The sequence below is a fragment of the Poromitra crassiceps genome (genome assembly GCF_964638095.1).
Source record: "Poromitra crassiceps genome assembly, chromosome: 6".
Taxonomy (NCBI): domain Eukaryota; kingdom Metazoa; phylum Chordata; class Actinopteri; order Beryciformes; family Melamphaidae; genus Poromitra; species Poromitra crassiceps.
The window spans coordinates 26,197,130-26,211,207 of NC_139627.1; the positions used below are offsets into that span (position 1 = coordinate 26,197,130).

At 41.5% G+C, this 14,078-nt stretch overlaps 2 protein-coding genes across 2 annotated transcripts; one reads left to right on the top strand and one right to left on the bottom strand.

Annotated features, from left to right (window-relative positions):
- The first annotated feature begins 232 nt into the window (after positions 1–232).
- On the top strand, positions 233–11,028 carry gpr155a (G protein-coupled receptor 155a). Its single transcript, XM_083638621.1, has 16 exons — positions 233–344; positions 621–1,096; positions 1,361–1,760; positions 2,159–2,327; positions 2,496–2,651; positions 3,764–3,847; positions 3,968–4,088; positions 4,221–4,305; positions 4,970–5,060; positions 6,002–6,209; positions 7,647–7,736; positions 8,022–8,152; positions 9,093–9,188; positions 9,271–9,335; positions 9,436–9,573; positions 9,792–11,028. Exons 2-16 carry the CDS (start codon positions 667–669, stop codon positions 9,985–9,987), a joined length of 2,460 nt encoding a protein of 819 aa, XP_083494747.1. The 5' UTR covers positions 233–344; positions 621–666; the 3' UTR covers positions 9,988–11,028.
- Positions 11,029–11,073: 45 nt separating this feature from the next.
- On the bottom strand, positions 11,074–13,717 carry scrn3 (secernin 3). The gene is made up of 8 exons (XM_083638622.1): positions 13,669–13,717; positions 13,236–13,400; positions 12,959–13,140; positions 12,392–12,591; positions 11,931–12,143; positions 11,678–11,840; positions 11,412–11,592; positions 11,074–11,242 (listed from the first exon to the last, which is right to left on the bottom strand). Exons 2-8 carry the CDS (start codon positions 13,389–13,391, stop codon positions 11,081–11,083), a joined length of 1,257 nt encoding a protein of 418 aa, XP_083494748.1. The 5' UTR covers positions 13,392–13,400; positions 13,669–13,717; the 3' UTR covers positions 11,074–11,080.
- Between the last annotated feature and the right edge of the window lie 361 nt (positions 13,718–14,078).

Sequence of the window (14,078 nt, forward strand, 5' to 3'; positions counted from 1 at the left end):
GGGTTTAGGCAATGAGGAGTGGTGATTGGTTGGGCTTACGCATGAGGGTTAGGGCGATTGGTTAGGGGTAAAATACATGTAAAATATCACGGTAAGCCAATCAGAGGCAGAGTTGGGCGGGACATGCCTTTGCCATCCTGGGCCCCCCCAACCACACACAAAAATACAGTACAGACGTTTGCGAGCAAGTGGTAATCTTTTAATCGTGAACTCGCATCACCATCACGTGGAAATGTGTTTCACTCTCGAAGAAAAACTGGGTCATGTTTCACGAGTTTACAGATAGCCTAGCAAGTCCTCATGGAGTTTGACAGGAACATCAGAAGCCACACGCACTACCAGAGGTGACTGTATTATTAAAGTTACATGCAAATGGTGGTAACGTTAAAAGCTCTAAGTCTAAAACTGTAACGTTAATTTAAATCGTGGCAGTGAACTGCATTACTCATTTGATTTACACGATCATTTAGGCTAACAGCAGCCGTTGTTTTGATTATTAGTTCTTATGTGTTCTGTAAGGGTGTTCAGTATGTTTACTAGCATGCTAAATAGCTACCTTTGCACCCGCCTTTTAAACGTTACAAAAACTGACTCACCCTGTGACTCTTGATATCTGGCAGTGACGAGCAGGCGACCATGAAGGCAGAGACTTGAAGACTCGGCGCAATGGAGGCAGCTGACAGAAGCAGCAGCTTGCCATATGGGGAAGACAGTCAATGGGAAGAAGCCGCTGGTTCCTCGACCATGTCTATCGACAAGCTCTTCCCAGCTCTCTTGGAGAGTTTTGGGATAATACTGTGCGGATACATCGCAGGGAGGGCAAACGTCATCACGTCCACTCAAGCCAAAGGATTGGGGAATTTTGTGTCTAAATTTGCCCTTCCAGCGCTGCTGTTCAAAAACATGGTGCTGCTGGACTTTGGTAATGTCATCTGGTCGTTTCTGTGGAGCATCCTCGTCGCCAAAGTGTCTGTGTTTCTCATTGTCTGCGTCCTTACATTAATAGTTGCCAGTCCTGACAGTCGCTTTAGTAAAGCCGGGCTCTTCGCAATATTTGCCACTCAAAGCAATGATTTTGCTTTGGGATATCCTATTGGTGAGTAAAATGTCTACCACCCAAAAGTATGTGTGTCATTCACAACTGTATCAAGCAGTGTCAGTGATTTTCTGTTATCAATTTGTAAATCCCCATCATAAACCTCAGCCTTAGTAGGCTATGCATAACTGAATATCAATATTGACAAACCAGATTTTCTATTTCTAGATCATGTTTTGGCCGCAGATGCAAGTCAGGCATGTCAAGTTGCCTTTGTTGTGTTGTGCTGTCATTCTTACAACTATTTCTCTGTTTTTCCCACAGCTGACGCCCTATACAGGAACACATATCCGGAGTATCTCCAGTACATCTACCTGGTAGCACCTGTTTCCCTGATGCTTCTGAATCCCATTGGCTTTGCCTTCTGTGAGATCCAGAAGTGGAAAAACCAGGGAAACCAGCAGCAGAGCAAGCTAATGATTGTGGGACTTGTAGTTCTGCAGGTCCTGAAGAACCCTATAGTGTTTATGGTTGTCATCGGCATCATCGCCCACTTCCTCCTGGACCAGAGGATACCAGCCTTCATGGCTGAATTTGTGGATGGCCTGGCCAACTCTTTTGGGGGAGCAGCTCTGTTCTACTTGGGTCTGTCCATGGTGGGCCAACTGGGCAAATTAACCAGATCCACAGTCGTGACACTGATATTGCTTATTACAGCAAAACTGTGAGTGGAAAGGCCTTTGCTGTACTTGATATTCATTTTTATAACTGAAGTGATTTGATTCTTTATCATGTTTTGTCATGTCTAAGGATCTCATGTATGATAATGCAATGTTCTGTGGGAGTGTAGCAGAAGTCAGCAGATCAGCTTGGCCTTGGGGAGTAGACTGGTACCAACATGTTGTTGGGTTTGCATGACTCAGACCTTTCTTAGACCGCACACCCACAAACTGGGTGACATGTCAAGAAGCCTCATGGGTGTGTCAGATAGTAATAGCCACTGTATGTAATGATTGAATTCAAGCCTACAGGCACTGTATTACACAGAGTAGGTTAAACCATTAAAATAATGGCCAAATCTTTTCATTGGAATTTCACAAATTTTCTGCCTTTCCATTTCAGGCTGCTGATGCCCCTGATTTGTAAGGAAATGGTGGAGCTGTTGGACATCAGCAAAAGCAGCTCTCTGAACCACTCAAGCCTCTCCAACTATGCCTTTCTATATGGAGTCTTCCCCACTGCACCTAGTGTGGCTATATATGCTGCTCATTATAACACAGAGCTAGAAGTTGTGAGTTACCTTGTATCTGACATCCAGATACACTATTCTCAGATCACGTACCTTTGTGGTTTAGGCATTATACTGTATGTAACTAATCAGTGTGCTTCAGATCACGTACCTTTGTGGTTCAGGCATTATACTGTATGTAACTAATCAGTGTGCTCTGCTTGCCAATAGGTTACCTCTGGGATGGTAATAAGCACATTTCTCTCAGCTCCCATCGTGTATGTTTCTGCCTGGTTACTTACAATCCCTGGGATGGATCGTGATCTTTTGAGGAATTCACTGCAAAATGTTAGCTTTAACGTCAGCATTGTGAGCTTAGTTGCCCTGGTGAGTCATAACCATCGACTTCAGTCGCTAACAAAAAAATTAGCTTATCTTACATTTGTCTGGGCTATTCATTTAATTTGTTTAATACTAAATATATGGGGCACAATTTACAAATGATATTGCACAACTCCTGTTCATCTAATGGTATTAATGTTTTTTTTTTGTATTTGGGACAAGTACAGGGGAATTTATGTAGAGACCCGACAGACATTTTGCCTAAACTGAATTGCATTTGGAAGCAACAATACAGAGATATGGTATCGTGTCAGAACAGAAGCCAAAAAGCCAGTAGTAGTGTGACATATTTATAGATGCTATCGTGATGCTATCATGCTATTGCTGCTACATCAGATATGTTCTAATCTTATCAGGAGGATGTAGCTGAACAGATGCCTCAGACTTACTTCCTCTTTCATTCTCACTTTCATCCCACCGTTTAAGGAACCAGACACATCTGGGGGTGGGGGGGGGGGGGGTCTATGTGGTGATGAAACACATGTTTTCACTTAAAGGAGAACTCCACTAAAAGACAATGCTGATTTATTTTGTACATGATCTCACACATCCAAAAACTGTAAACAGTTTTGCAGTTTTCCATTTAATTTGACAGTTGATTGTGGACCAATGATGTCATTCATGCACAAAAAATGACATCACTGCTCCACAACTTAACTCAAATCAACTCTCAATAACTGTTAAACTAAACGAATGCCTGCAAAACCGTTTGCAGCTTTTGGATATCTGAGAGATCATGTGAAAAAGAAGTCAGCATTGTTTTTCGGTGGAGTGTCCCTACTCCCTTTAAGTGTGCTCTCGGTTTTTTCCTTTATTGTGCAACATATCATATGTCATTCTCCTGCATAATTTGACTGCTCTTTGCTGTGAAGGGGTATTACCAACCAATAATGTTTTTAAATATTAGTTGCACTTACCTAGCCTGGGTAAACCCAGCCTCCACGTGACCTCTATCTATGTGCTATCAGTGACTGATAGCACATAGATAGAGGTCACGTGGAGGCTGGGTTTACCCAGGCTAGCACTTACCAGCTGTGCTAAGCTCTGATTCATGCTCTTTCTCATGTAATGGAGAAACCTCTGTGTTTGTGTGGCAGGTATGGACAATAGCGGTCACGTTTTTAAGTAAGAAATTCAAGAGACTACCTCACATGTTTACCCTCAACCTTTTCTTGGCACAGGTGAGGACACTTACACCACATACACTTCAAATTGATTACATAATGCAGTAATCAATTCTAACTGCTATTTCCATTTTCACGTTGGTCACCACATTTTTACTGTCATCTTAATGCCTCCAGTCCCTGACTTGTATTGGAATGATCGTGTGGAACTTCGTGGTGCCGGTCGACGGCTTCATCGGGGAGGTTCTGGCATTCACACTATTATATACGTCACTCTGCAGCACGTATGTGTGGCCAGGTAGGCTCTCTCTTATGCACACCGTCCTCTACCAAACCTTACATGAAATATATTCCATTATCCTAATGGCCTGTAAGAGGTGAAGTAGAGTGATTGCTAACTTTATAAATAGTACATATTTTGTTGTTTTAGGTTTAATCGCACTTTCTCTTGTGCTGATGAGAAGGAATGAGGACCTGAAAGTTTCACGAGGCGTCTTAGTGATCACAGGCTGGGGGTGAGTCACAAATTAGACTAAGCTAGTTTGTCTGGTCCATGAATGTAACCTTGAAGAGAGAATTCAGCCTGAAGCAGCATTTCTGTTTTGACAGTTATTTTGGACAGGTTAGGCGAAATTTCTGAACAAGCGTCTCCCAGCATCAAATCAAGAGATCAAAGTTATGGGTTCATTAACTGCGAATAATCAGTTCACTTGTATTCTGTGACAATACAGAAGGTGATTTTAAATGATATAGATACATTTTCTTCATAAGCACTAGTACTGCAATGAAGTAAACCTGATTTGGATATAAAGGAATTCGACATTTTAACAGTCCAATTTCCAATTCACTGTCGTCATTGAGCAGCTTGGTTCTCACATCAGAACCATCAATCAATCAATCAATTTATATATTGGGTCAAATCATAAGAGTTATCTCAAGGCGCTTTACAAATAGAGCAGGTAGAAGACCATGGTACTCTGGTTTATGGCTTTGGAGTTAATCGTGTTTGCAAATATTGATTGAGTTGCTGAAGATAATATATGAATAGCATTAATTCTGAGTTTTGTTTTGACTGTTAATTCTAAATATTTCCATATTACATTTATTTTCAGATGCTTTTTCAATGGATATGTCAGCACTTCTGTTGTAAATAGTCTAACTTATTGTCTTTATTAACAGGGTTCCAGCCTTAATAGCTGCAGTGTTGCTCATTTCTGGGGGGGAAATGCCTGACGTGATTGACTCAGCCTTCTTTTATGGCAGGCAGCAGGTAACATCATCAGCACAACTCATGTTTCTGTCCTCTGCTGATATGAATCTGGTGTGAAAAAGGAGGTTGCGCTTTAACAATGGGCTTCTCAGGTGGCTCGCCTGGTACAGCGTGTACCACAAAGGCTTAGTCCTTCACACGGCCAACCCGGGTTCAAACCCAACCTGTGGTTCTTTGCCGCATGTCATCCCACCTCTCTCCCCCCACCTTTCCTGTCTGCTGTTATGACCCAGGGAGGCTGGGCATAACACTGCTTACTGTCCTATCCAAAAATAACCTTAAACAAAAAAAAAAAAAAAAAATCTCAGCCGAGGGATAAACCCAATACTTGTTTATTTGGGTCATCATCACTATTATATCACCACACTGGCCTGGGAATGCCTCGGGATCGCCCAGTCAGAGTTGGCTAATGTGGCCGCGGGGAAAGGGAAGGAAACACTACCTGCGCGACCCGATCCCGGATAAGCGGTTGAAGATGATGATGCACATTACAGGCAAGGTGCGGTAGGTAAATAGTGCGAAATCACAGCAAACAACAAATAGGCCACAAAATCACAGCAAGCAACAAATGGACAATAAGGCAATAGTTAAATAGGGCAACAATATAAACAGTGTATGTGAAGGGCAATTAAGGCACAGTTAAATAGGAGAGGTAATAAAGTAGAAGTGATAAAGTATTAAATAGTATAAGATTAAAGTGTTCAGTGTCCAAGAGTGTGCAAATGACAATAACACAGGTTTATGTGCGTGTGTGTTATCTGTTATCTGTTGAGGAGTCTCGTGGCCTGCGGGAAGAAACTATTTCGCAGACGGTTTGTGCGTGCCTTCGGGACTCTGTATCTTCTCCCTGAGGGCAGCAGGGAGAACAGGTCTGGCGTGTTAAGGAACTGTTGTTGAACAAACTGAATTAGCTAAAAATCAATATGTGTCTTCTTTGTCAGATCATCTGCACCACAGTTGTACTTGCCCTCAGCATACTGCTGGGAGGAGGCTCTCTCGTGTGCCTCAGTCGAGGGAGCTGGGACCAAAATTACCAAGTCTTGGAGAGAGACTCCTCGTTTGACACTGCAGAGGATCTGAGGCCTGAAGGTGAACCAGAAAGCCAGACTCTGTTTGAGCCAGCCACCACATCCAGCAGCATCAACAGAGGTACTCGTTGTTCCCCCCCTTATTGAGAACTAATTTAAATGAATCACTCAACAGTTGTTTTAAGCTGTCGTTTTCACTTTATGCTTTTATTATAGCGCAGACTCACTGCAATGTTACGGGCCACTTCATCAGAGGCTAGGATAGACCCATCTTACATGGCTTGCAAGTCCAAAGTTAGAGATAAAAGGGCAAGTGCATTCAATAAACCAATATCGAGACACCACAAATGATCAACAAGATGCCTACAATAAACGCCTACATAGACAAAATGACAGCCATATGTACGTATATAAAATGACACGTTTTTCAATTACAATAGAAGTAGGCATGTACAGTTACAAAACATAAATGCAAAGTAAACTGGAGATTCAGAAGTTTGAAAACATTGTAATACTGTAAATCATTAACTGGAGGAAACAAGTTTAGTTACTTATTTACACAAGATAAGAAACATGATCCTGTGGGCTAGTAACAAATATGTCACCTTGTTTTGACATGTAATAATTGTAGCGCCCCTATTATTATTATTATTATTATCTGAACAGCAACACACATGTAAAAATACCCTAGTAATAGCCTAAAATCATATTGTATTTGATTATAGCCCGAGATATCAGTTCAGAGAATTCCGACATGGAGTTCTTATTTGGTTTGGGAGGGGGATGAATCGGCATACATAAAATGGATTGCATCCTGTTAAAAGACAATAATACGATCTATATAAGAAACCAAGCGGGTTGGTCTCATTTAGTGGGAGAAGTTCACAGTTGTCATAAATATGTTGAAAACCATTAGCCACGATCAAGTCGCTGATAATAATACGATTTGTTACTACTCAGTCAAAGACATAACCGATATCCAAGGCAGCAGGGTTCCACTCTGGCAGTGTGCAGACTGGTAGCGATTGGAACGGAATTTGCAATATGTGCATCATCATGTATTTGCATTTGATCTTGGTCATAATTTATTTGGATAGTCTAATGTTGATCCTCTTCCCAGTTCAGACTGTAACTATAAATAAAAAGTATACTATGTTTTAAGTAATACTCATAATTGTGTGAAAAATAGTCTATGGATATTCAATGTGTAGGCTACGGTTAATATTCGGGTTGGGATTAATGTTAGGTATAAGGTCCAGTTATGGTCAGCGTTACATAGTCTGTGGGGATGCATCGAATAGGCAAGTGACACTTTGTTGAGGATCTACTTTTGTCACTGGATAGTCGAGGATCAACATTGGACAATCAACATGAAGTGGTACTTCGCTCTTGGTACCTTGCTTGATATTTGCTCTGAATATAGGAAACCTATGCTTCTGTTGACAAAATGTGATATTGTCGATTTGGATAAAAGCGTCTGCTAAATGACGTAATGTAATGTAGTAATGCCGTATTATTGTTAGAGTATGACCTTGTGTCACTTTTGTCACTTTATCAGAGTGCCTCATATGTGACTGTGCGCCGCCCCAGCCCATGCCTGATATGATTATCAGCACAAATTTGAACAACGGACAAACCATGCCCGCAGGTATTTATTGTACTGATAAGCAACTGAGTTGACACATTTTTGGTGAACACAGACAGTGACTGACAGACATATTTTGAATTGGCTGATGCTGTAAGCTGTTTTACACCTCAGGCTTTACATAATTTACAGTTGACCCTAATGAAAGAAGTCATAACAGCACAGAATAGCCATAATCATGCATCTGTGTTTCTCGATGGTTTCAACGTAGACCTCCAAACTTGGCTCCTTGCTTCTGCAACCCACATAAATTGTAGTATATAAACTGTGTTGTGCTGCCCCCCACAGGTCATTGTGAGAATAGGTGTGAGTCACCAGACTGTATACTGGTTGAAGTGGAGCAGCTCCATCAGGTTGCAGACAGACAACTGGTCCGGCATGTGCTCTTATGTCTGCTTCTGATTGTCAGCTTGCTTGCTGTGAGTAAACCACCAGCATTCACTTCTACATGTTCAATTGGCCTTCGTCCCATATCTATACCCAGGAATGAGTCCGGAAGACCAGAGGATGTGTTGGCACTTCCGGTTCCTACGTCTAAAAGTCAATGGGATTTTTGTATGGGGTTTTCGATTAAATGCCTGCAATAAGATCTGTGGTTAATAAAAGTTTATCAAACGGCAAACTTTGTGTTCAGCAAGATCATCTCCCCAAATGAGGACCACTTTTATGACTTTTGAAGTGTTTTCTGAAAATCGCAATTTAAAAAAAATCACATTTACGCTTCAAAAGTCTTAAAAGTGGACCTCATTGTGAAAATTGTCTTGTTGAACACAAAGTTTGCAATTTGATAAACTTTTGTTAACCACAGACCTTATTTCAGACATTTAACCGAAATTCCCATACAAAAATCCCATTGACGTTTAGACGTAGGAACCAGGAACCAGGGTGCAGGGACTTCTGGGAAAGCCTAGAAAAATACATCATCCCTGTGATACTCTATAGTGAAGTGTATAAGGCAGACGCAAATGGCTGAGCTATTTAATTTCCAACTCTGCAATTACAATATTGGAGGTAGGGCATTACTAAGATTCAATCACATTAGAATATTTGGATTACTTTTTGTACAACTGAATTTTTTTTTTAATTCAAATAATAGAGGAGCATAGAAAAGAGAAAATGCAAATAATTCTTGGCCTTTGGTTTCCTTGAAAGTCACAAATACTAGAATGTTTAGACAATAACCAGAAAGCATTGAAAGGTAATTCAGTATACTTTTCTGTGATTGACACTTAAGTAAATGTCCTGATGCCATACTCATCTGGTTCCACAAGCTGGCACTATCAGCAGTATTTGCTAATACTACCCAGGTCAGATATCAAATCCCTGTTTGTTTGTTTGTTTCTGTTACCATTTCACTAGAATTTGTCCAGCTGCCTGTGGTTGCTCTTTACCCGTGTTCCTGGAAGACTTTACATAGAGCTGCAGTTCTTCTGTGCTGTGGCCAACTATGGACAAGTAGGTCTTCTCAAAAATACCAAGACTAGTCATTATTTTCACTCGGTATTGCTGTGATGACAGTTGTGTTTTCTGTGTCCAGGGGTTCATTTCTTTTGGTCTATTTGGACTGGACAAGCATTTGATTATACTGCCGTTTAAAAAGAGGTAAAGAACATTTTTGTCATGAAATATTACCACTAAGCTCTAAGCATATTCAAATCTTTGCGATATATTGTTTTATTTTATTTTTGTGAACGATGTTTAGGATATACAGCCTGTGGTATGGAAAGGAGCAGGAAGAGCAGCCACAGATGGATTTACCTGAGGAAATCAGGATGACCTGCACGCAGTTCACCAAATACCACAAAGACCAGTGTTTTCAGGACATTGTCCAACAGAGAAGGTGAGCGCTCAGGCTTAATACGAGCCACTGCTCTGGTCAGAGACTGATGAGAAAATGTCTTTCCTGAATGTGTGGCTATGTGCTAGCCAGGAAACAACAACACAATTCTTAATAAGACTATCTAAATACTATTTCTGAGAGTTTTGGTGCATATGCCCGGCTAAGTGTGCCTCTCTTGCCTCTGTTTGTTCATTGTCTTCCTCTCTTTTGCCTGGAAGGTGTGGGGAGAGGAGCACAGTGGACTCATTCCTGGGCTGTGAACTGGTGGAGTGGATCCAGCAGGTGGGCTTGGCTCAGGACCGTGGCGAGGCAGTGCTCTACGGGACACGGCTACAGCAGGGCGGCGTGCTCCAACACATCAAGCAGAAATATGGATTCGAGGACAGTCGCTTGTATTACAGCTTCACCGCATAAGGCCCAAGGGTTGAAGATCAAGGTGTAACTTAATTTACCCCAAAGAGGGTAGCTTTGCAACACATAAGGCATACTACATAAAGAGAAATGCCTACAGACGTCAGATACATCATCTCAGGTCAGGAAGTAAGAAGCGACCTGCTATAAACAAGAGTGAACTTTAAGGCACTTAAGAAGCACGAGGTCGTCATTCTCTCTGGATAACAACCAGGCAGGCAGAGGTGACTCAGAGTTTGCTGCTTTGCACATATTGCAGTAAGAACGTACACTAAGCACGTTTTCTCTTATGCAGTGTCATAGTTTTTGTTGTCGATTTTTCTAATGACAAAACAAGCAAATTGCCAGTGTGAAAACTTCATTAATAAATGATGGATTATAGGCGGTAGCATGGCCTCAAAAACCTCTTGAATGCCTGGAAAATGAGTCAGTCAGAACTCAGGGAATGTAAATGGCCTGAATGTGATATTAATTGTTTTTTATTTCCTTTCATTGAAAAGATTTAATGTCATAACAGTCGATCTTCCTCAAGAGATATTTTCTGGATTGAATTTAGAAGGTTCTGGCTAATCTGCTGTAATTTTGCCTCTCAGGTTACTTGGAAATATAACTAAGAAACAAAGAATCATTAAGATTCTTTTGTGGCATTTTGCATTTGTGCACACACCTTGTTAAATAATGATTGTCTTTCATTGAAATTACTAGAACAGAATGTCTAACGCACATTACGTCGGGGGCTGCATATTTATTCTTGTTTGTTTATTTTTTTTAATATATTTTATTACTGAACACTTGTATCTTCTGGTAATGTTGGTAATGTTCTTTCCCATTTCTTAATTTCATTTCATAGTACCCATTACTACAATTTTTCCGTCCAAGTAGCTGAGGCTTCTCATTGTTTTTCCATACAATTATAACAGTTCGGTTGTATTTTGATACCTTGATTTATACAAGCATGAATGAGCATGTCCCTGTACTTGAAAAGGTAAACTACAATCCAGTCAAAATACTTCAGGGACAAATAAAGGGGCTTATATACTGCGACTGTCAAGACTGCAATACTATTTGTGCCACAGAGGGGTTATAGGCCCCTTCCTCAACTTTTGCCATACACACTCATCTCCTCCTGGACAGAGTCTGAGAACAGATTCTCCACCAAAGCCGAGTCCTGAACACCACCTGAAAGAAGATTCTCCATCTCAGCCATCTTCTCCTTTTCTAGCTGTCTCATATTCTCCTTAATCTTCTTTCCTTTCTCCTGAAGAGAGAAACAAAAGCAATTTTGTAAACATCTAATTGACAGAGAAAACCCTCAGCAGACAGTGACCACACTAAGCCAAATGATTATTTGCATCTAATGAGTCTGCTCCTCCTCTTTAGGCAATTTGCATGTACGTATGTGTTGTTTTGTTTTGTTTGTTTTTTACCTTGCTGGTTTCAATGATGGCAGCCACCACTTCATGTTTGACAAACAATGGGTGTTTGCGATCGGGCTTGCTCTGGAAGCGGGGTTTCTTCTTCACAGGGTCATCAAGACCATAGTTGGGAGAGCAGGTCTGTGTCAGCTGTTTAATGTCATTCACAAAGACGAAAGGTTTGAAAACAGACCTGTCGCACAAAAGAATCATTCAGTAAATCAGTTTCAATGCAGTCGAACTGAATTAAGATATGTTACAGGATAATGCATGATCACCTGTCAGGGTCAGGAGTTGCAGTGAAGTAGTGAACGCCTGGCAAAGCCGGATCCTTGGGTATGACAGACACCATACTGCCTGTTGTCATGAACATTCCCTCCATGTTGATGCCACTGTCCTTATCCCTCAGGAGGTCCATCATTGTCTCAGCAGTGATGTGACCTTCATTAAATGAAACGGACACGTGCATAAGTAGCCGCTGGTTAAGCTATATGTAACCATTTTCAATCCCAGTTTTCCATGTCGACTGACCATTGCTCTTTTCCAACAAGTTCTTTCCTTCACAGTACCGGGTGCCAGATGCCTCTATCCTGGCTGTGGTCAGGAAGGAGTAGACTGCAGCGAAGTTGAACTTGGACTTTCCGTCCCACCAGCCTTGGCTCTGTGCATACTCCCTCATCCCTGGATGTTCCTTGTCTATCTTGGTTGTTATGCCATACTGATTTGAGATGTTACGATATCCATCTGGAGCAGGGTTAAAACATGATCAGCTATCAAATAAAATAAGACATACTTCTGCAATGTTACGCTGTTACTGAAGTGAAACCTACGCAGGGTTGCCTGTTGGTTAGAGAATGTCATTTTTAGCCTTAACCGGTTACCCTGGAAATATAGCAGGATCAGCAATAACATGCTTTATGACCTCAGTCCCTGCCCCCTGCTCTATAATATGGAAAATCGGGGGCCATCCTTAATATTGCATTTCCGATTACCTTCCACTCTCTCTGCTGCCCAGTACTTCCCTGAGGTTTCCAGTAGCCATGCCTCCATTCTGTCTGAGATAAGGAAGCTGTTGTGGTAAGTGAAGTCACACTCATCCTCCATGCAAGATCCTCCCTGGCCATATTTCTCCAGCAGCTCGGTAATAACATCCACCGCTTTCTCAGCCGTATCGCCTCTCTCAAGTGCAAGTCTGTCAATTGTAGAGGCACAGATTCATGTTTTGCCTTGCCCATGAGCGTTCCTCACTTTGAATTGTTGAATTACACCACACCCAGGCTGTTGTGTAATTCAACAGCCTGGTTAGCTGCTTAACTTTATGATTTATTTGACTTCACTTTTGTTTTAAGCAGAAAAGTAAATTCAGAATGTGTTATTTAAAAATTACATTTGATTGCATCTTTGGACCTGAAGATGAGAATATAATGTCACTATTGCAATTACAGGTTTCAACCATATTAATAGCATATCATTTCGGGGGAGGGGGGGACAATGTGATGTATTTTAGCAAAAGTAACAAAGGCTTGGTATGACAAATGATTTATTTTGTGGGGCGTTACCTGACCAGATCCATGCCAAGCAGAGCCTCCTCCTCATCAGCGCTCTCTCTGCCCCATACTGCTTCATTCCCAATACACACTTGGTGCTCATTGGCACCCATTTCTGCCCCCCACAGCCAAGCTGGTCTGCTCAGTACAACGGCGTAAGTGTGGGCAGCCTGCTCAATCTCTATGTATGTGCACTTTTCACACAGGCAAGAAAGAAACAGGGGCAAATCTGTTAATGGCAGAGCATGATCAGCAAAGAACAATTACAAAAGCAGTCTAGTTCTCTCACCTCAAGCTTCTCCCCTGCCTCATAGACTCTGGCAGGGAAATACACCACCTCCTGGACTTCATCACAAGGCCTGTCAGAGTTTTTCCCAAATATGATGCGTTGCCCCTCAGTGGAGGGGGGTAGAGCCACGAAGGTGTCACAGGAAGATGGGTACATTGTGAACAGCTGTAATATAAGGTTATGGACAAATCAAATAGCACTGTTTCATGTCTGATCAGCGCATAGCGCCTACAGTAGCCTACACAGTGTGATTATCTAAACAGTAACAGAACTACACTTTAAATAACTCGCTGATTTTACAGCATTTCACCAACAGACGCCCACTGCAAAGTACAGATTTGACTAGTTACCCTAGTTACATGCTTATTTGCGGGCTGTATTCTAAAGCGTTACCAATAATGCTTATCAATGGAGCAAGTTATAGCATACTTACGGATGCTCTTATCTTTCTGTTGACATTTCTACATGATTTCTTGGAAAGGTCACAGTCCAGAGTTCGCTGCCCCGGAAACGGTACTGCTGCTTGTCACAGTTGCCAAGTCCGCTTATTATAAGCGGCATTGGGCTTGTTTTTCCTGTGTATAATTGAATCTCTTCCACAATCTCGAATGCTACAGACAGATAGGTGGGAGCATTGGCAAATTGCGGAATCTTTGAGACTATCAACCCCGATCGTAAAATTATATTCATCCCATGCCCATTAATTTCCCCATAGACGTTTAAAAAAATCGGGGGGGAAATCGGGTAACACTTTACAATAAGGTACACATAAATGTAGTAGTTACTAGTAAACTAATGATTACATTTAGTTAATGATCATTAGTCAATCACTTATCATAGTTA

Excerpts from the sequence above, each read along its gene's own strand:
- gpr155a (XM_083638621.1), top strand. The coding sequence starts at position 667 with ATGGAGGCAGCTGACAGAAGCAGCAGCTTGCCATATGGGGAAGACAGT. Across the intron at positions 3,848-3,967 it reads TCAACCTTTTCTTGGCACAG|TCCCTGACTTGTATTGGAAT; the intron begins GTGAGGACACTT and ends TAATGCCTCCAG. Across the intron at positions 4,306-4,969 it reads TTAGTGATCACAGGCTGGGG|GGTTCCAGCCTTAATAGCTG; the intron begins GTGAGTCACAAA and ends CTTTATTAACAG.
- scrn3 (XM_083638622.1), bottom strand. The coding sequence starts at position 13,391 with ATGTACCCATCTTCCTGTGACACCTTCGTGGCTCTACCCCCCTCCACT. Across the intron at positions 12,144-12,391 it reads GGCAGCAGAGAGAGTGGAAG|ATGGATATCGTAACATCTCA; the intron begins GTAATCGGAAAT and ends ACCCTGCTCCAG. Across the intron at positions 11,243-11,411 it reads CCATCATTGAAACCAGCAAG|GAGAAAGGAAAGAAGATTAA; the intron begins GTAAAAAACAAA and ends TTCTCTCTTCAG.